We start from the raw sequence: 21721 nt of genomic DNA, 5'->3' as shown, positions 1-21721 counted from the left end.
ATATTTAGGACAAACTTATTCCTTGCTACTGCAGCTCTTTGTTAAGTGTTGCAGTCATATCAGTTGCTGTAGTAGCTGACGTGTGTAGTGTTGAGTCATCCGCATACATAGCCACACTGGCTTTACTCAAAGCCAGATTTTAAAAGTAAGGGGCCTAAACAGCTACCCTGGGGAATTCCTGCTTCTACCTGGATTATGTTTGAGAGGCTTCCATTAAAGAAAACCCTCTGTGTTCTGTTAGACAAGTAACTCTTTATCCACAGTATAGCAGGGGGTGTAAAGCCATAACACACACGTTTTTTCCGGCAGCATTATGTCAAAAGCCGCACTGAAATCTAACGAAACAGCCCCCACAATCTTTTTATCATCAATTTCTCTCAGACAATAATCAGTCATTTTTATAAGTGCTGTGTTTGTTGAATGTCATTCCCTATACGTGTGCTGAAAGTCTGTTTACTGTAAAATAGCATTGTATCTGGTCAAATACCATTTTTACCAAAAGTTTACTACGGGTTGGTAACAGGCTGATTGGTCGGTATGACTTTTGCTTTCCTCTAGGCCTGGGGGCACACAACTTCTAGTAGGCTTAAATTGAAAATATGGCAAAGAGGAGTGGCAATATTGTCCGCTATTATCCTCAGTAATTTTCCATCCAACTTGTCAGACCCCGGTGGCGTGTCATTGTTGATAGACAACAATATTTTTTCACCTCTGCTTGTCTTTCATAATTTGGTCCGATATACTTGGATGTGTAGTATCAGCGTTTGTTGCTGGCATGTCATGCCTAAGTTTGCTAATCTTTCTGAAGAAAAAAAAGTATTGAAAGTAGTTGGCAATATCAGTCTGTTTTGTGATGAATTCTGATTCGATGAATGGTGGAGCTGAGTTTGCCTTTTTTTCCAAAATTGAATTTAAGGTGCTCCAAAGATTTTTACAATCATTCATTGAACCTTTGTTTCATAGTATAGTTTCTTCTTCATTTTATTCAGTTGAGTCATATGATTTCTTAATTTGCAGTACATTCACCAATCAGTTGGGCAGCCAGACTTTTTTTTTCTTCAAACATAAACATTTTCAATTCCTCATCAATCCACAGGGATTTAACAGTTTTTACAATACTTTTCTTAATGGGTGCATGCTTAATAGTAACTGGAATAAGCAATTTCATAAATGTGTCAAGTGCAGCATCTGTTTGCTCCTCATTACACACCACGGACCAGCAAATATTCTTTACATCAACAACATGCGGCAGGGTAGCCTAGTGGTTAGAGTGTTGGACTACTAACCAAAAAGTTGCAACTTCAAGTCTCCGAGCTGACAAGGTACAAATCGGTCGTTCTGCGCCTGAGCAGGCAGTTAACCCACTGTTCCTAGGCCGTCATTAAAAATAGGAATTTGTTCTTAATTGACTTGCCTGGTTAAATAAAGGTAAAAAACACATAGGAATCACTAGAAAATGTATTGTATGACCTCTTATACACTATATTATGCCCAGCCTTTGGAACTTTGGTTTTCCTAGATGTGATTACTATACTGTGACCATCACATCTGATGGATCTGAATACTGCTTGCAAGCTTATTTCTGCAACATTAGTAAAGTTGTGATCAATACATGTTCATGTGCTGTTTGTAACTGCCCTGCTAGGTTGACTGATAACCTGAACCAGGTTGCAGGCACTGGTTACAGTTTGAAGCTTCTTCTTGAGTGGGCAGTTTGATGAAAGCCAGACAATATTTAAATCACCCAGAAAATATACCTCTCTGTTGATATCACATACATTATCAAGTATTTCACACATTATCCAGATAATGACTGTTAGCGCTTGGTGGTCTATAGCAGATTCCCACAATAATGTGATTTAGGTGAGGCAGATGAACCTGTAGCCAGTATTTAAGCAAAGACTAGAAGGAATTTCCATATGCCAGTAATTTCCTTTAAAATCCGTGAAGAACAAGTGCACACTTCGGGAGGCCATGTCTTCAGATGAGAGGCCATGTCAGTGGCATATCTACCCATTCCAGTCCCAAAATAAACCTTAGATATGAAAGGAGAGATTATTGGGACACAACCTCTGTCTGACAGTGAGGTTAACATGCTAACTACTGGTTTCCTACTACAGGAGGTTGGTGGCACCTTAAATGGAGAGGACGGACTCGTGGTAATGGCTGAAGAAGAATCAATGGAATGGTATCAAATACATCAATCCATGTGTTTGATGCCATTTCATTCACTCTGTTCCAGCCATTATTATGAGCCATTCTCTTCTCAGCAGCCTCCTGTGCTTCCTACCTCACGCTAAGCATCAGCACGACTAATACATTTTCCACCTCTGTTAGTATTGGAGCTGACGGGGAAAGCAGCTAACAGATTAATGACATGGGAGGCCATTCAGAAGGAAAACTTCCTGACAGCCCAGAGCAAGATCCAGAGAGGGAGTGACTCAGAGAGGCTCAAACGGATGTCAGTCAAGTGAGTAAACCTTTACACCCGCCCTCCAGTTAGGATCCATCTCTCTTTCAGCATTTTTCTCTACCAATTTAACTACAGCCTTTTCTAGATAATGTGGATATTTATGGATATTAACCTTTTGGAACTCTAGGGGCGCAATTTCATTTTTGGATGAAAAACGTTCCCGTTTTAAACAAGATATTTTGTCACAAAAAGATGCTCGACTATGCATATAATTGCTACTGTTCGAAAGAAAACACTCTGACGTGTCCAGAAATACAAAGATCTTCTCTGTGCGTGCCCTTTAACGTGAGCTTCAGGCAAAACCAAGATGAGATGGCATCCAGGAAATGACAAGGATTTTTGAGGCTCTGTTTGTCATGATCTCCTTATATGGCTGTGAACGCAAGAGGAATGAGTCTGCCCTTTCTGTCGTTTCCCCAAGGTGTCTGCAGCATTGTGACGTATTTGTAGGCAGATCATTGGAAGATTGACCATAAGAGACCACATTTACCACGTGTCCGCCCGGTGTCCTGCGCCGAAATTGGTGCGCAAAAGTCACCTGCCAGTATTTTTCCAAACAATACAGAGAGTAAAGCAAGCTTCCACGAACTGCATGTCAATGAAGAGATATGTGAAAAAACACCTTGAGGACTGATTCCAAACAACGTTTGCCATGTTTCGGTCGATATTATGTAGTTAATCCGGAAAAAGTTTTACGTTGTAGGTGACTGCATTTTCGGTTCGTTTCAGTAGCCAGGCGCAATGTAGAAAACGGAACGATTTCTCCTACACACAGACGCTTTCAGGAAACACTGCGCATTTGGTGTGTAACTGAGAGTCTCCTCATTGAAAACATCAGAAGCTCTTCAAAGGTAAATGATTTTATTTATTTGGTTATCTGGTTTTTGTGAAAATGTTGCGTGCTACATGTTATTCAAAATGCATTGCTAGCTTTGCATACTCTTACACAAATTAGTCAATTTCTATGGTTCAAAAGCATATTTTGAAAATCTGAGATGACAGTGTTGTTAAGAAAAGGCTAAGCTTGAGAGCAGATGCATTATTTTCATTTTATTTGCGATTTTCAGAAATCGTTGACGTTACATTATGCTAATGAGCTTCAGGCTATAACTGTATACTGGGTTTTTTCATAGCCAAACGTGAACAAAACGGAGCGATTTGTCCTACACAAATAATATTTTTTTGAAAAACTGCACATTTGCTATGTAACTGAGAGTCTCCTCATTGAAAACATCCGAAGCTCTTCAAAGTTAATGATTTTATTTATTTGGTTATCTGGCTTTTGTGAAAATGTTGCGTGCTACATGCTACACAAAATGCTATGCTAGCTTTGCATACTCTTACACAAATTAGTCAATTTCTATGGTTCAAAAGCATATTTTGAAAATCTGAGATGACAGTGTTGTTAAGAAAAGGCTAAGCTTGAGAGCAAACGCATTATTTTAATTTTATTTGCGATTTTCAGAAATCGTTAACGTTGCGTTATGCTAATGAGCCTGAGGCTTTAGTCACGATACCGGATCCGGGATGGGGAGTTTCAACAGGTTAAGAATATATTTATATTTACATGTTACAGTAGCCTACATATACATGTATTGTATACATTTATTTATTTTGTCCAAATAATATATTTTATATACTTTAATATACAATATACAATGTACTGTACTGTAATATTTTTATTATGTGATGTCCAAAATGATTTGCACCCTTGATAAAGATGAGCAAAAAATACTGTATAAAATAGATAATACAAATACTGAGGCTGAAACTTGGCCGCAAGTAGATCTTCCAGTAAGACAATAACCCCAATGCACACATCAATATCCACAAAGAAATTGTTAACTTACCACAAAATCAACATTTTGCAAATGACCCTCTCATGCTCCGGTCTTGAACCCCATTAAAAATCATTGTTTTGAATTGAAGAGGGCAGTCGATAAGTGCAGATGAAGGATATCAAGGATCTGTAAAGTTTCTGTATGGAGTAATGGTCTAAGATCCCTTCAATGTGTTCTCCAATCTCATAAAACATTTTAGAAAAAGGCTCAGTTTCAAGTTTTATTACTCGTATGTGCGGGATATACATGGTATACATCATCCAACTCAATGCTTAGCGGCAGGGTAGCCTAGTGGTTAGAGTGTTGGACTAGTAACTGAAAGGTTGCAAGTTCAAATCCCTGAGCTGACAAGGTACAAAATCTGTCGTTCTGCCCCTGAACAGGCAGTTAACACACTGTTCCTAGGCCGTCATTGAAAATAAGAATTTGTTCTTAACTGACTTGCCTAGTAAAATAAAGGTTAAAAAAAATAAAAAAATAAAAATTGCAGGTTCCTTCTCGACAATGCCACAACAATAAGAAATAATAAAATATAAGAATAAAAACAAACTTCATGACTCAGTAGAATAAACATTTTTAGGGTGGGATAATATTTGATTTGTAGTCCAATATTTACACTTGTGTCAAGTGTTTAAATTGTGCACTATTTAGCAATCATAATAAAAGTCTGGTAGCAGCAGTTGTGATGTGTGTGTAGCATGAATTTGTGTGTGTGCGAGTGCATGTGTGCTAAGGTGTGGAGAATCAGAGCAGGTGTTCAGTCCAGTTCAAGTGTTCAGCAGTTCAGCGATGTGAATCGGGGCATGTTACCTTGTCAACAATCAACTCCTTTGTTTTGTTGATGGTGACGGAGAGTTTGTTGTTCTGGCACCACAATGCCAATTATTTTACCTCCTCCTTATAGGCTGACTCATCATTGCAGGTTAACCATGGTGTCATCAGCAAACTTGATGTTGGATTTGGTGTCATACAAAGCCACGCAGTTGTGGGTGAATAGGGAGTACAGCAGAGGGTTGAGGACACACCCCTTGAGGGCCCCTGTGTTAACAGTCAGTGTGGAGGTGTTGTTGCCAATCCTCACAGCCTGTGGTCTGCCTGTCAGGAAGTCCAGTTGCAGAGGGTGGTATCCAGACCCAGGGCTCTGAGCTTGGTGTCGAGCTTGGAGGGGAAAATAGTGTTGAATGCTGAACTGTAGTCAATGAACAGCGTTCTCACATAGGTATTCCTCTTGTCCTGATGTGTTATGGAAATGGCATCTTCCGTGGATCTGTTGGAGTGGTAGGCAATTTGGAGTAGGTCCAGTGTGCCTGGCATGCTGGCCTTGATGTGGGCCTTGCAAGGTGAGGTACAGATGTAGAATCTTAATTTAAGACAGTTTGCTACAGAAGGAAAATAATCCTTCAGCAACAGCAAATGTGAATTATTATGTGGATTATAATTAATGAACATTTTTGTAGTGGTGGAAATCCAATTTCTACATAGAAATTAAACTTAAGAAGCCTTTTTAAACCTCAAATACATTACAAGTTTGCATTTCCCGCTGTGCAGGAAAATTCACAGCAACCAAAGTGATCAAATTAAGATCCTACATCTGTATTGAAAACAGGGGTTCCAATAATTTTGACCTCTATATTTTAGCAAAACAAATACTTTTTTGTTAAACAAAATCTCTTTCTCTGAGTAATTGTATTAGCGTAAATGTTTTGCAGGCAATATAAGCTCTGTATTTGTGTTCTTTATCTTATAGTCTTTTTTGCTTATCTTTATCAAGGGTGCCAATAATTTTGGACCTGACTATGTGTTTACTGTGTGACAGGGTGGACAGTGTGCTGAAACAGATGGCTGAGACAAGGGATCATGATCGCAGACTGAGGGCTCTGGAATCGGAGGTCAGGCTTACATTTTGTTCCGACATTCTATTTATGTGTTTGTGTGTGTGATTTAGATTTTGTACATACTGTATGTCTCACAGTCCCAACATGTTTGTGTGTGTGCTTGAGTGTTTCCACCAGCAGACGAAGATTGAGAAGGGGCAGGGTTGCTTCAGCTCCCTTGGCTTGTGATTGTTGCTTGTGATGCCAATTGAGTCATTCGTTATATCAAATTGAGGTGTGTGTGTGTTTTCAAGTTTTATTAATCGAATGTACAGGATACACATGATACACCGTCCAACGAAATGCTTACTAGCAGGTCCTTTCCTGACAATGCAATTAAATTGCTCAGGGCATCAACAAAGGAACTCCATTTCTGTCTGTCTCTGGCCATCTTCTCCACCGTGCCCCAGCTGTGCTGATTTTGTTGGAGCTTGGTCTCCATTGTTCTATGCCACGTTGTCTTGGGCCTCCCCCTCTTACATCTGCCCTCTGAAAGCCAATAGACAGCTATTCTTGGGATAGAGTCTATACTCTTTCTCAGGGCGTATCCAATCCAGCTCCTGCAGCATCTCTTGAGTATGGCATCGATGGCTTCCTGCTTAGTTTGTCTAAGGAGGTCGGTCTTTGATATTGTGTTTGGCCAGAAGATTTCCATGATTCTCCAGAGACAAGTTGTGTGGAAGGTAGATCGTTTTTTCGGGTCTTTTGTAATTTTCCAGCATTCTGAACCATAAAGGAGAGTTGGCAGTACACAGCTCTGGTATATTTTGAGTTTGTATTTGTGCTATATTGTCCCAATTTCCAGAATTCGTGGAACTTCATAAAGATTGCTCTTGCTTTATTGATTCTGGTGCAGATGTCTTTGCTGGTGCTTCCATCATGGCATATGGTTAATCAATCAATGGTATTTATAAAGCCCTTTTTCATCAGCAGATGTCAAAGTGCTATACAGAAACCCAGCCTAAAACCCAGGTCAGGGGAAACTGTTGCCCTGTCCGACGATACCTCCGGACAGGGCCAACCATGCACGATATATCCCCACCCACTTTGCCAAAGCACAGCCTCCACAACACTAGAGGGATATCAACAGACCACCAACTTACTACCTTGAGACAAGGCTGAGTATAGCCCACAAAGATGTCCTCCATCACACAAGCCTGATGGGGGCGCAAAACCGGACAGGAAGATCTGTGACTCAACCCACTCAAGTGAAGCACCCCTCCTAGGGACGGCATGGAAGAGCACTAGTAAGCCAGACACAGCCCCCATAATAGGGTCAAAGGCAGAGAATCCCAGTGGAGAGAGGGGAGCCGGCCAGGCAGAGACAGCAAGGGCTGACCGTATTGTACGTGTAGGTATGTATGGCAGCACCAAATCAGAGCAAACCCATGTAATGCTTTGTAGGTTATCAGTAAAACCTTGAAATCAACCCTAGCCTTAACAGGAAGCCAGTGTAGAGAGGCAAGCACTGGAGTAGTATGATCACATTTTTTGGTTCTAGTCAAGATTCTAGCAGCTGTATTTATCACTTACTGAAGTTAATATGATCCTCCCAAGGTAAGTCAAACTGTGGGGTAACGCTCCTGTTCCTTGATTTTGGCTGCTTTTGCTGTGTTGATGTTGATGGGCATGACCTTTGTCTTGCTGTAGTTGATAACCAGGCTGGCTGACTTGCTGGCCAAAGGATTGGACTCTTGTCAGTTTTATCTTGTAGATGTTGGTGTGTGTGTGTGTGTGTGATAAAAAGAGAAAGGTCATCGGTGAAGTCAAGGTCTTCTAGAGAAGAGTACAAGGTCCATCATATTCTTCTTGCCTGATCTTCTGTTGTTCTTTGAAAGGGCTTGATACTTGTTGCGAATTTGCATTGTGAAGGTTTTCTTGACGGTTTAATCCCTCAGCATGCCAACTTCAAATTTTGCTGTTCCTTTTGTCGGTGGTCTTGAACAGTTCAGCTTTAGTTGATGTCGGCAGTCACAAGACGTCCCTCCTACACCTTGACGTCCCTCAGCGAGATAATCCACTTGCTATTGATCATCAGATGGTCAATCTGGTTCTTCTCTCTTCCATTAGGAGAGTACATTGTCAGCTTGGATATTCTTGTGGGGAAACAAGCTGCCACCAATCACCAGGTTATTTGTGACACAGAATGTTGCCAGTCTCTCACCGTTGTCATTCATCTCTCCACAGCTGTACTTCCCCATTGTTCTCTCGTAGTTGGCATTGTCGGTGCCAACCTTTGCATTCAGGTATCCGATGACGAAGAGCAGGTGTTGAACAGGTGCCTTCTAAACTTCAGATTGGAGGGTGTTATAGAACAGACATTTTTCTTCATCTTTGACATAGTTTGTGGGATGTCTACTCTACCCCTTTCTGTAGGATGATGGAGACACCTTCGCAATGTTGTCCGTCCTCCCATACAGAGTGTAGTGCTGTTTCTCCAGTGCTCGTTATTGTGGAACCAGTGCAAGTCCACCTGGCTTTACTCGCTCCCAGGATCTGTAGCTTGTATCTTCTTATTTCGTTGGTAACCTGTGCCAGCTTTCCGGACTCAAACATTGTTTTAACATTCCATAAGCCAATGTGCAGTTTGTTTTTGGTGTTCAGTGCTCCCATCTTCACATAACCAGTTTCCCATAGGCTTTCACTGATGGCAGTCATACAAGTCTGGGACTCTGGGAGATCTTAATCATCCAGTTGAAGGATTGTCATTTGTTCATGTAGCACAAAGGTTTTACGGTATGATGTTGCTAGCCCCATGCCCAACCATGCACCATGTTAGATTCTTGAAAATGTATCGAGAAAGTCTTGGAAGGGTGTTCATAACTTAATGGTAGCTACATTTAGCTGTGAGAGAACAAGCTTGCACTGGAATATATTTAATTGAACTTGACTCTCAAACTACATTTTTTTAACCATTCTTTCCCAGTTGGAATATTGCTCCAGTGCACTCAGCTGGATAATGGAAGCACTCTCACAGAGCAACATGGTCAAACCCACTCGACCACCGCCAACACTTAGAGGTACCTCCCAATATACAGTGCATACGGAAAGTATTCAGACCTCTTGACTTTTTTTTTACATTACAGCCTTATTTTAAAATGGATTAAATAGTTTTTTTACCCCCTCAATCTACACACAATACCCCATAATAACAAAGCAAAAACAGGTTTTTAGAAATGTTAGCAAATGTATCAAATAAAACTGAAATCAAATCTAACTTTATTTGTCACATGCGCCAAATACAACCTTAGTGTGAAATGCTTACTTACAAGCCCTTAACCAACAATGCAGTTCAAGAAAGAGTTAATAAACTATTTTCTTCAACCAAATAAACTAAAGTAAAAAATTGTAAAAAGTAACACAATAAAATAACAATAACGAGGCTATATACAGGGGGTACCGATTCAATGTGTGGGGGTACAGATTAGTCGATGTCATTTGTACATGTAGGTAGGGGTAAAGTGAGTATGCATAGATAATAAACAGCGAGTAGCAGCAGTGTAAAAACAAATGGGGGGGTTGTCAATGTAAATAGTCCGGGTGGCCATTTGATTTATTGTTCTGCAGTATTATGGCTTGGGGGTTGAAGCTGTTCAGGAGCCATTTGGTTCTAGACTTGGTGCTTCGGTACCACTTGCCATGCGGTAGCAGAGAAAACAGTCTATGACCTGGGTGACTGGAGTCTTTGACAATTTTTTGGTCTTTCTTCTGACTCTGCCTCCGTATATAGGTCCTAGATGGCAGGAAGCTTGGCCCCAATGGTGATGCAACCAGTTAGGATGCTCTCTATGGTGCAGCTGTAGAATTTTGAGGATCTGGGGACCCATGCCAAATCTTTTCAGTCTCCTAAGAGGGAAAGGTGTTGTTGTGCGCTCTTCACGACTGTCTTGGTGTGTTTGGACCATGATAGTTTGTTTGAGATGTGGACACCAAGTAACTTGAAACTCTAAACTGCTTCACTACAGCCCCATCAATGTTAATGTGCACCTGTTCAGCCCACCTTTTCCTTTAGTCCACGATCACCTCCTTTGTCTTGTTCAGATTGATGTTGTTGTCCTGGCACCACACTGCCAGGTCTCTGACCTCCTCCCTATAGGCTGTCTCATCGTTATCAGTAATCAGGCTTACCACTTTTGTGTCATCAGCAAACTGAATGGTGTTGGAGTCGTGTTTGGCCACGCAGTCGTGGGTGAACAGGGAGTACAGGAGGGGACTAAGAGCGCACCTCTGAGGGGCCTCGGTGTTGTTGATTAGTGTGGCAGACGTGTTTTTGCCTACCCTTACCACCTGGGGGGCGGCCCATCAGGAAGTCCAGGATCCAGTTGCAGAGGGAGGTGTTTAGTCCCAGGGTCCTTAGCTTTGTGATGAGCTTTGTGGGCACTGTGGTGTTGAACGCTGAGCTGTAGTCAATGAATAGCATTCTCATATAAGTGTTTCTTTTGTCCAGGTGTGAAAGAGCAGTGTGGAGTGCAATAGAGATTGGGTCATCTGTGCATCTGTTGGGGCAGTATGCGAATTGGAATGGGTCTAGGGTACCGGGATGATGCTGTTGATGTGAACCATGACCAGCCGTTCAAAGCACTTAATGCCTACTGACATGAAATATTACATTTACATAAGTATTCAGACCCTTTACACAGTTCTTTGTTGTTGCACCTTTTGCAGCGATTACAGCCTTGTTCATCTTTTCCTTGATCCTGACTAGTCTCCCAGTCCCTGCCACTGTAAAAACCTCCCCACAGCATGATGCTGCCACCACCATTATTCACCATAGGGATGGTGCCAGGTTTCCTCCAGACGTGACACGTTGCATTCAGGCCAAAGAGTTCCATCTTGGTTTGATCAGACCAGATAATCTTGTTTCTCATGGTTGAGAGTTCTTTAGGTGCCTTTTGGCAAACTCCAAGCGGGCTGCCATGTGCCTTTTACTGAGGAGTGGCTTCCGTCTGGCCATAAAGGCCTGATTGGTGGAGTAGTGCAGAGATGGTTATCCTTCTGGAAGGTTCTCCCATCTCCACAGAATAACTCTGGAGTTCACTGTCAGAGTGACCATGGGGTTCTTGGTCACTTACCTGACCAAGGCGCTTCTCCCCCGATTGCTCAGTTTGGCCGAACGGCCAGCTCTAGGAAGAATCTTGGTGGTTCCAAATTTCTTCCATTTAAGAATGATTTTGTTTTGGTCTCGGCGCTCTACAGACAATTCCTTTGACCTCATAGCTAGGTTTTTGCTCTGACATGCACTGTCAACTGTGGGACCTTACATAGACAGGTTTGTGCCTTTCCAAATCATGCCCAATCAATTGAAATTACCACAGGTGGAGTCCAATCAAGTTGTAGAAACATCTCAAGAATGATCAATGGAATTAGGATGCACCTTAGCTCAATTTCGAGTCTCATAGCAAAGGTTCTGAGTCCTTATGTAAATAAGGCATTTGTTTTTTATTTTTAATACATTTGCAAAAATGTCTAAAAACCTGTTTTTGCTTTGTCATTATGGGATTGATGAGGAACATGTTTTAATTGATCCATTTCAGATAAGGCTGTAACATAACAAAATGTGGGAAAAGTCAAGGGGTCTGAATACTTTCTGAATGCACTGTATGTCCCCACAACCTTAATGCTGAGAACACGGTTAATAAACACATTTCAGTCATTCATTCATTCATTCATTCATCTCCCAAATCTCTTCTCCAGAGTTTTTAACCAACATAACAATGACGTACAGTGGTTCTTCCTTTAAAAGTTACGAGCTTATGCCGCGACCGTTTGTGGTATAATGGTGGCATTCTGTCATTGCACCACACTATCACAAGGGGGAGTTAGAACGCTGATCTATCGGTAGTCTAAACTGTGGCAATTAATGGAGGCGTTTTCAGTCTTTGAGTCTCTCCTCTGGCAATAGAGTTCTGCATCAAACAACAACAACTGTCTGTGGTCCTGGAGTTAAGATGGAACTTGGGTAATCACAATGGGGGAATTTCACTTGACATGTGGACTGACAATTTCCCCCAAAAAAGGCACGGTGTGCTTTTGGTATCTCTCCCTCTAAAAACAGAAGTACATCATTCTAAGTAACAAACTTGCTTTATTTACAAATTAGTAAGAATGTCTCACCCCATGTTCAAGAATGGCCTTTTTCTCTTTATTCAGATTACAATCGCTCACGTTCAGTTATTTGAAACGAAATCATCTTCAAAATATAATTATTTTTTAAACAGGCCATATGTTGGTTGCAATTTCAGTAAGGAACGTGTCTGTCGGCCCTGCATTCAAGATCAAAATTGGTTAAAGAAAATTATGATGAATAAAAATATATATTTTTATTTTACTAGGCAAGTCAGTTAAGAACAAATTCTTATTTTCAATGACGGCCTAGGAACAGTGTGTTAACTGCCTGTTCAGGGGCAGAACGACAGATTTTGTACCTTGTCAGCTCAGGGATTTGAACTTGCAACCTTTCGGTTACTAGTCCAACGCTCTAACCACTAGGCTATACTACCATCTCTTGCACATTTAATTTTCCTTTCATAATACATCCTTATTTACAAAGCGATTATTATTGTCAACCCTGCATTATAATTATATAAAATCCCCTTAGATATTCTCACAGACCAGATTTGCCCTAACGAAAAATGCCCCTTAGATATTAATTTGGAATTATCCAAACCTCTCAATTGTATTATTGGCGGAGAGTCACGTCATTGGCGGAGTGTCAGGCGGCATTGGTGGAATTGAAGATGGCGAGGAACGAGATGGAGTCACAATCCATGCCAGGCAAACATGCAGATGTTTATTTGAACTACATTTTAGTTGCAACACGTTCGATCAGGTTTAAATCAGGTGACCTACGTAAATACTTTAGGCGACATGAGTCTCACTATTGTTGAGTAATGTGCTGTTAAGTGTTGTAGGTCTTTAAAAAAAATATATGTTATTTAACCTTTATTTTACTATATAAAGGTCTACTTAGTCTGCTGGCGTCTTGACCCAGTTTATGCCCTCATTTGCAATGCAAACCATAACGATTTACTATGGGAATAAATGGAAGAGGCAAGTGGAAGGGGGGGGAAGTTAGGAACCTTTCTGTCGGCTCTGTCGTCCCTGTTTCCACAAGGGCTATTAGCAGGACAATAGACACAATGTGGTCCCAAAAATTCCTCTCTGACATAGGGTCCAGTATATCTCTTGAAGATGTCATTGAATGTCTCGTCAGCTTGGATCCATGCCTGTGCCTGCAGTATGCAAACATTTTTGTTTGTCAGACGAAACATTGGGTCGAAACTACAGAACAGTACAAAACAAGAGAACAGACATCACATGGTTAATGTTTTGGAGAAAAAATGATATATATATAATAATAATTACAATGTCTTACAGAGCCTTTCCATAAGTCCTCTCAAGTTTCTTCAACTGTCTTCTGACTGTGATTAGAGCGCTGTTGATTGCCTTTGCCGATCGCTCATCATTCATCCATAACAAATTATTATGGGAATAGATTTCACTGAAATACAGAAATTTTGGAGTAAAGTAGGCTAATGAAGGCAACAAATTGTTGCTTACTGGAACACCCAAAGTGATCCAATTGTTATAATAGGATTTGAAGCAATAGCTTACCCGTGTGTGGTCAACTATTTTCAGCACCATTTCGCACTGCTGTGAGACAAGCATGGGGGCTGGTCTTGATAAATCAATGAGATTTTTATTTTCACTGAATCTACGTTTGGGTATTGGTTAGTCTCCAATTAAGGTGTGGAAATGTTAGGAGTATTTTGCTCTTAGTAGCCTACTTCCGACCGTCACTTTGTACAGCACTATATTTTCCTAACGGAAACCCTGAGGGTTTTGTTTTTCTTGGAATAGAAACACCAAAATATTTATCAAATTAAAAAAGTTTCTTAAAATCAATCCCACATACTGTGTTCTTACAAACAAAAACAAAAAATTATCTAGTACAATCAATATTAAATACTGTCAAATGCCATCTGGTGGTCAAACTTGCACTGACTAGCGTTGATGGCAACAATGGCTGACTCTTAAATAACGTGCCATAGAATTCTGTGGCAGCCCGCAAGGTGTGCTGCAGTATGACAACTTTTAAAGGAAGAACCACTGTATATAAACCCTGGATTGCTGATGCTTTGTATTGGCCAATGAGATGCTTTGAAGCCACCAGTCGGCCATATTGGCACTCCTCAGAAAAGCAGTCCTCCATAGGAATGAATGGAATTCTACAGTATTTAATTTAAATGTTGAGGACAAAATTACATGCATTTGTTTTTGTTGTTGTAGTGGTGACAGTAACATTAGTACTTTCTAAAAATATACACTACCATTCAGAAGTTTTGGGTCACTTAGATGTCCTTGTTTTTGAAAGAAATGCATTTGTTTTTGACACATATATTGTCCTAGAGACATCATAATGCATACTTTTAAATTAAGTTATGGGAGCTAAACATAAAATATATACACTACAGTTCAAAAGTTTGGGGTCACTTAGAAATGTCCTTGTTTTCGAAAGAGAAACACATTTTTTACCATTAAAATAACATCAAATTGATCAGAAATACAGTGTTAGACATTGTTAATGTTGTAAATGACTGTGACTGCCTAGATGGCCAGCATCCTGGAGTTGCCTCTAGCGTTGAGACTGGTGTTTTGTGGTTACTAATTAATGAAGCTGCCAATTGAGGACTTGTGAGGCATCTGTTTCTCAAAGTAGACACTCTAATGTGTCCTCTTGCTCAGTTGTGCACCAGGGCCTCCCACTCCTCATTCTATTCTGGTTAGAGATGGGTTACTCTGTTCTGGGAAGGGAGTAGTACACAGCGCTGTACGCGATCTTCAGTTTCTTGGCAATTTCTCACATGGAATAGCCTTCATTTCTCAGAACAAGAATAGACTGACGAGTTTCAGAAGAAAGTTCTTTGTTTCTGGCCATTTTGAGCCTGTAATCGAACCCACAAATGCTGATGCTCCAGATACTCAACTAGTCTAAAGAAGTCTTATTTCATCAGAACAACAGTTTTCAGCTGTGCTAACATAATTGCAAAAGGGTTTTTCTAATGATAAATTAGCCTTTTAAAATTATAAACTTGGATTAGCTAACACAACGTGCCATTGGAACAAAGGAGTGATGGTTGTTGTAAATGGGCCTCTGTGCGCCTATGTAGATATTCAATAAAAAATCTACCGTTTCCAGCTACAATAGTCATTTACAACATAACAATGTCTACACTGTATTTCTGATCAATTTGATGTTATTTTAATAGACAAAAACAAGGACATTTCTAAATGACCCCACATTTTTGAACGGTAGTGTTTATATTTTATGTTTAGCTCACATAATATAATTTAAAAGTATGCATTAATGTGTCAAAAACAAATGCATTTCTAGAGCTTCCCATATTTTTTTACATCGATGGGGGAGTGCCAAGATGGATGTGAGGTGGTTTCAAAACAGCACCCCCTGTAAGTCTAGTGTATATATGTAAATCGTTGGTAGATACAGCCAAATGATACTATACAAAACAACAGGGTACACTTAAAACTGACAGGTTTAAGCATGATACTGTTATAATGCATATTAAGATTAATATGTACACTGAACAAAAATATAAACGCAACATGTAAAATGATGGTCCTATTTTTCATGAGTTGAAATAATGTACCCAGAAATGTTCCATATGCACAAAAAAACATACTTCTCTACAATGTTGTGCACATTTGTTTACAACCCTGTTATTGAGCATTTCTCCTTTGCCAAGATAATCCATCTACCTGACAGGTGTGGCATATCAAGAAATTGATTAAACAGCATGATCATTACACACCTTGTGTTGGGGACAATAAAAGGCCACTCTAAAATGTGTAGTTTTGTCACACAGCACAATGCCACAGATGTCTCAAGGTTTGAGGGAGTGTGCAATTAGCATGTTGACTGCAGGAATGTCCACCAGAGCTGTTGGCAGAGAATTGAATGTTCATTTATCTACCATAAGCTGCCTTCAACATTGTTTTAGAGGTCCTACCGGCCTCACAACCACAGACCACGTGCATGGCATTGTGTGGGCGAGCAGTTTCCTGATGTCAACATTGTGAACAGAGTGCCACATGGTGGTGGGGTTATGGTATGGGCAGGTATAAGCTACGGACAACAAACCCAATTGCATTTTTATCAATGGAAATTTGAATGCACAAAAATACTGTGATGTGATCCTGAGGCCTATTGTGAGGCCCATTTTTTTTTTTTTGTTATCTGTGACCAACAGATGCGCCTCTGTATTCCCGGTCATGTGAAATCCATAGATTTGGGCCTAATTAATTAATTTAAATTTAATGATTTCCTCATTTAAACTGTAACTCAGTCAAATCAATTAAATTGTTGCATGATGCGTTTATATTTTTGTTCAATATATGTATATACACAATCTTATTCAGTTTTGTCATTTTTGATTTTGAAAATTGTTTTGTATTATATCTGATTGTGATTGACCAATTTGCACAATGTCAGTGTCTGTAGAAATTTGAGCCAAAAGTCAAATGTCTTGTCCCTTCTCTGTTTTTCTCTCGTTCTCCAGAGCCATTCCCTACCCCCTCCTCTTCCATCTGATCCTGTCTTTGTTTACATGCCAAGCCATTCAGGGTCACTGAAAGGAAAAGTTGAAACGCTGTTTCTTTCCACTTCGGCTGCTTCTTTATCAACAAGGGACCACTGCTGCCAATAGTTTTTGTTGGCATTTTAAATTGTCTTTATTCGTTAAGGTTGTGTATTTTATTTTTAAAAGGTTCCTGAAAGACAACATTTGGAACCAGGGGAAAGGGTTGTTTTTTTATGAGGGCTATGTTTTTTTTAAAGGGGTAATGTGATATACTATGTATTTGTCAAATACTTTTTTGCGGCACTCTCTTATGAATTTTACACCATTTTTTTGTTGCACAATTTCTTTTACTTTTTGAAGTTTACATGTTTTATATTGGGTATTTGTCACTGAATCTAGACCAGTTCTAGGTTCATAATGTACATTTGTGTTAGAGGTATCTGTAATATTTTAGGACATACAGTTGCAGTCGAAGTTTACATACACCTTAGCCAAATACATTTAAACTCAGTTTTTCACAATTCTTTTCATTTAATCATACTAAAAATCCCTGTCTAGGTCAGTTAGATCACCACTTTATTTTAAGAATGTGAAATGTCAGAATAATAGTAGAGAGAATGATTGATTTATTTCAGCTTTTATTTATTTCATCACATTCCCAGTGGGTCAGAAGTTTACATACACTGAATTAGTGTTTGGTAGCATTGCCTTGGGTCAAAAGTTGTTTAACTTGGGTCAAAAGTTTCGGGTAGTGTTCCACAACCTTCCCACAATAAGTTGGGTGAGTTTTGGCTCATTCCTCCTGACAGAGCTGGTGCAACTGGGTCAGGTTTGTAGGCCTCCTTGCTCGCACACGCTTTTTCAGTTCTGCCCACAAATTTTCTATAGGATTGAGGTCAGAGCTTTGTGATGGCCACTCCAATACCTTGACTTTGTTGTCCTTAAGCCATTTTGCCACAACTTTGGAAGTATGTTTGGGGTCATTGTCCAGTTGGAAGACCCATTTGCAAACTTCCTGATTCATGTCTTGAGATTTTGCTTCAATATATCCACATAATTTTCCTCCATGATGCCATCTATTTTGTGAAGTGCACCAGTCCCTCCTGCAGCAAAGCAACCCAACAACATGAGTCTGCCACCCCCGTGCTTCACGGTTGGGGTGGTGGTGTTCGGCTTGCAAGCCTGCCCCTTTTCCTCCAAACATAACAATGGTCATTATGCCCAAATGTTATATTTTTGTTTCGTCAGACCATAGGACATTTCTCCAAAAAGTAAGATCTTTGTCCCCATGTGCCGTTCTAAACCGTAGTCTGGATTTTTATGTCGGTTTTGGAGCAGCGGCTTCTTCCTAGCTGAGCGGTCTTTCAGGTTATGGTCAATATAGGACTCGTTTTGCTGTGGATATAGATACTTTTGTACCCGTTTCCTCCATCATCTTCACAAGGTCCTTTGCTGTTGTTCTGGGATTGATTTGCACTTTTCGCACCAAAGTACGTTCATCTCTAGGAGACAGAGTGCGTCTCCTTCCTGAGCGGTATGACGGCTGCATGGTCCCATGGTGTTTATACGTGCATACTATTGTTTGTACAGATGAACGTGGTACCTTCAGGTGTTTGGAAATTGCTCCCAAGGATGAACCAGACTTGTGGAGGTCTACAATTTTTTTCTGGGGTTTTGGCTGATTTCTTTTGATTTTCCTATGATGTCAAGCAAAGAGGCACTGAGTTTGAAGGTAGGCCTTGAAATACATCCACAGATACACCTCCAATTGACTCAAATGATGTCAATTAGCCTATCAGAAGCTTCTAAAGCCATGACATAATTTTCTGGAATTTTACAAGCTGTTTAAAGGCACAGTCAACTTTGTGTATGTAAACTTCTGACCCACTGGAATTATGATACAGTGAAATAATCTGTCTGTAAACAATTGTTGGAAGAATTACTTGTGTCATGCACAAAATAGATGTCCTAACCGACTTGTTAAAACGATAGTTTGTTAACAAGAAATTTGTGGAGTGGTTGAAAAATGAGTTATGACTCCAACCTAATTGTATGTAAACTTCTGCCGACAACCGTAGATTGCTGTATTCATTCTTAATTAATTCTGCTTGCAGTCAGGTCCAGTATTAGTCACGTCTGTATTACTTTTGTTTCCGACCACTAGAGCTCTGCTCCCCGAGCCCGACGGGGCCCGACGTTATACATTCGGGTAGGGTCTGTTTTTTTTAATCAATAACTAGGGTATGGCTCGGGTATCACAAAATTGATCACCATCTTTTTGAAGCTGAGCCATTTGCTCATGCTCTGCTACGCAGTAGTCATTTCTGACTGATATGATAACATGGTGTCAGAATTGCTTCAACCTCGTCAAATATAAATCAGGAGAGATTATTTAACAGAAAATAATAATGTACCTTGAGTTTTGTCCGAGTTTTGAGCAGAGCAGCCCAAGCGGAGCCATTGTTATGGATATTCACCGACTCAGAGCCGTGTGCACAGGGAGCGAGTGACAGACAGAAGAGCAGCTAATGGTTTTACTAACAGGGGAAGTTATTTCTGATTTCGGGTTTCATTTAGTATTAAATGTGGCAGAAGCAATCGGGTCTTGGTAGGTTAGGGCCTAAATGTCACAGGCAAGGGTGGGATTTGGGCTTAAAATTCCTGCCCGTGCAGGCCTCTGCAATACAACTAATGTACAATGCATTAAACACAATGGATATTTTTGTGATACATCTGAGTTTGTCTGGATAAAGAATTTGACACAACCACCACTACGGAAAAACATTGTTGTATAACAACAGTTGCATCAAATGAGTTGTGTAACCCAAGTGTGTACAGGGCCGTTGTTACACTATTGGCCATTCATGTAATTTTAGCCATGTTCTGCATTAAAAGGATAGAAGGCTTTTTAACTTCTCAGCTGAAATGGGTCATGTGGAATGGCGTGATCAACACATACTGTATAACATGTAGTCACATTTCCTAAGCATTAAGTTGCCTCGCTGTCTTTCCATCTTGCATACTCTGACTCATATGTGTGTATCATGTTATGCAGCTTCTGATCTTGTACTTCAATTCAATAATAGCCATACTCAGTTGTAGAATTGTGATGATACTGTACGGTTGATCCGTAAGGAAGTACCATTTAGTATTAGTATAACCCCTATCTGCAGTGATGTGACCAAAACATATAAATGTGCTACAGGGTTACAGACTGTGCTATACTAGCCAACTATACAGGACATGTATTTTTACTTCACTCTTTTTGTCAATCCATCATTTACATTTTTTTTAACTTTATTTACAGATTTTCAGATATATAACAACAAAAATAACACAACCCAAACCTCTCATTCTCCCCTCCCTCCATTCCCTCCAAGGCATCTATAAAAGTAAGTTAAAAAGGAAAGATAAACATAAACAAACAGTATTAGAAACAAAAACAATGGTTAAAAAAAGTTGTATATAAAAATTCTTATCAGAATAAATGGCCACTAGAACAGACATCACTGCTTACCAAACTATGCAAGTTACACTAAGTAAAAGACAGGCTCTCCACGTATTGTATTAATGGGAGACCAGGTTAAGTTAAACCTTTGTCGGGATCCATGCACAGTGTACTTAACCTTCTCCAGAGGCAGAGATGACATCACCTCCTTAACCCACTGCATAAAGGAGGGCGGCTTTGCAGACTTCCAGTGAAAGAGGACAAGGTGGCGAGCAAGCAGCGAGGTACCATTCTGGTCTAAGGGATGTACCCCAAAAATGTCAGTGACCGGGTTGGGGCTAACAGTTGTATTAGACATATGTGAGAGTGCCTCAAAAAATGGGGTCCCAGAGGCCAAAACATGTGTCCAACAGTCACTGAAATCTGGTGGCATCTCAAACACTTGGCATCAACATGTAGGTATATTTTTACCAATCCGTCATTTGAGTAATGGAGTCGGTGCAAAATTATGTGTGGATATGCTCAATACTTTGTTGCCATATATCATCGGGTAGCTCGCCACCTATGTCTTGCTTACATTCAATGAAAGACGGCTCTTCCTCTGGCCCTATGTTTCTGTGTGTGTCCAGGCTGCATGGTAGGTGTCAGGTTACGAGCAGGTGCCATTAATATAGGTAACGAGTGGAAAAATAAAATAAATTAAAGTCTAAATAAAACATAATAAAAAGTACATTTGAATGACATTAAGTGGCAGTGTTTTTACAACTAATGCCGGTTTGCCTGAGGCTGATGCCGTGCATGTGTTTGTACACATGCATATACACACACTCATTCAAATAAACACATACAATAACACACACATACATGTAATAGTGCCAGACATGCACACAAACATATACAGTTGTGTGCATGTCTGGCATTGCCGTTATGATTTTAGTTGTCCTTGATGTCCTTTGTTTTAAGTGTATTCATTAAATGTATTCATATAATTATTTTTTTACATGCATTGTTGTTTGCTGTTTTCTTCTGTCTTTTCCTTTTTTCTCTTTAGTTCATTATTTTGGTTGTTGGTGCATTGGGGTGTTCTTGGTGGTGGGGAATGGAATTAAAAAACAAAAATTTTAAACATCTTCCTGGGGGGACTGTGGGAGGGGTCTTGAATGGTTGAGGAACAACTATTGGGGAACTATGGGGGGATCTTGGGTTCATGTTTTTTGGCCTGGTGGTAGATCGGTCAACATGCCCTTGAGCAGGGCATTGACCCTGGATGCTTCTATGTGTCGCTCTGAATGGGAGTCTGTTGGATGACTGGTATGATGTAGTTGTTGAGCGGCTTCCCTGTAAGTATATTGTATGTTTCGAATATTCAATAAAAAAAAAAATAAAGAAAAGGTTACGAGCTGTGGGTTAACACACAGAGAGAATCCTGATCAAGGAGCAAAATTCCTCATTTTATATGAATACAGTAAAAAATATATATATATATA

General features: G+C 40.1%; 1 protein-coding gene across 3 annotated transcripts in view; it reads left to right on the top strand.

Annotated features, from left to right (window-relative positions):
- Window positions 1–20106, top strand: part of LOC135504738 (transient receptor potential cation channel subfamily M member 4-like) — a 108806-nt gene extending 88700 nt beyond the window's left edge. For 2 of the 3 annotated variants that reach the window (XM_064923559.1, XM_064923561.1), the window contains 4 exons: window positions 2338–2470; window positions 6131–6203; window positions 9115–9208; window positions 16766–20106. In XM_064923559.1, the coding sequence (XP_064779631.1) occupies window positions 2338–2470; window positions 6131–6203; window positions 9115–9208; window positions 16766–16797 (332 nt within the window). In that variant the 3' untranslated portion in view covers window positions 16798–20106. The remainder of the gene's footprint in view (window positions 1–2337; window positions 2471–6130; window positions 6204–9114; window positions 9209–16765) is intronic. The other variant, XM_064923560.1, reaches the window with a different exon arrangement.
- Window positions 20107–21721: the final 1615 nt, after the last annotated feature.

This window comes from Oncorhynchus masou, chromosome 18 (genome assembly GCF_036934945.1).
Source record: "Oncorhynchus masou masou isolate Uvic2021 chromosome 18, UVic_Omas_1.1, whole genome shotgun sequence".
NCBI classification, from domain to species: domain Eukaryota; kingdom Metazoa; phylum Chordata; class Actinopteri; order Salmoniformes; family Salmonidae; genus Oncorhynchus; species Oncorhynchus masou.
This window is presented reverse-complemented; position numbering and strand designations above follow the sequence as displayed.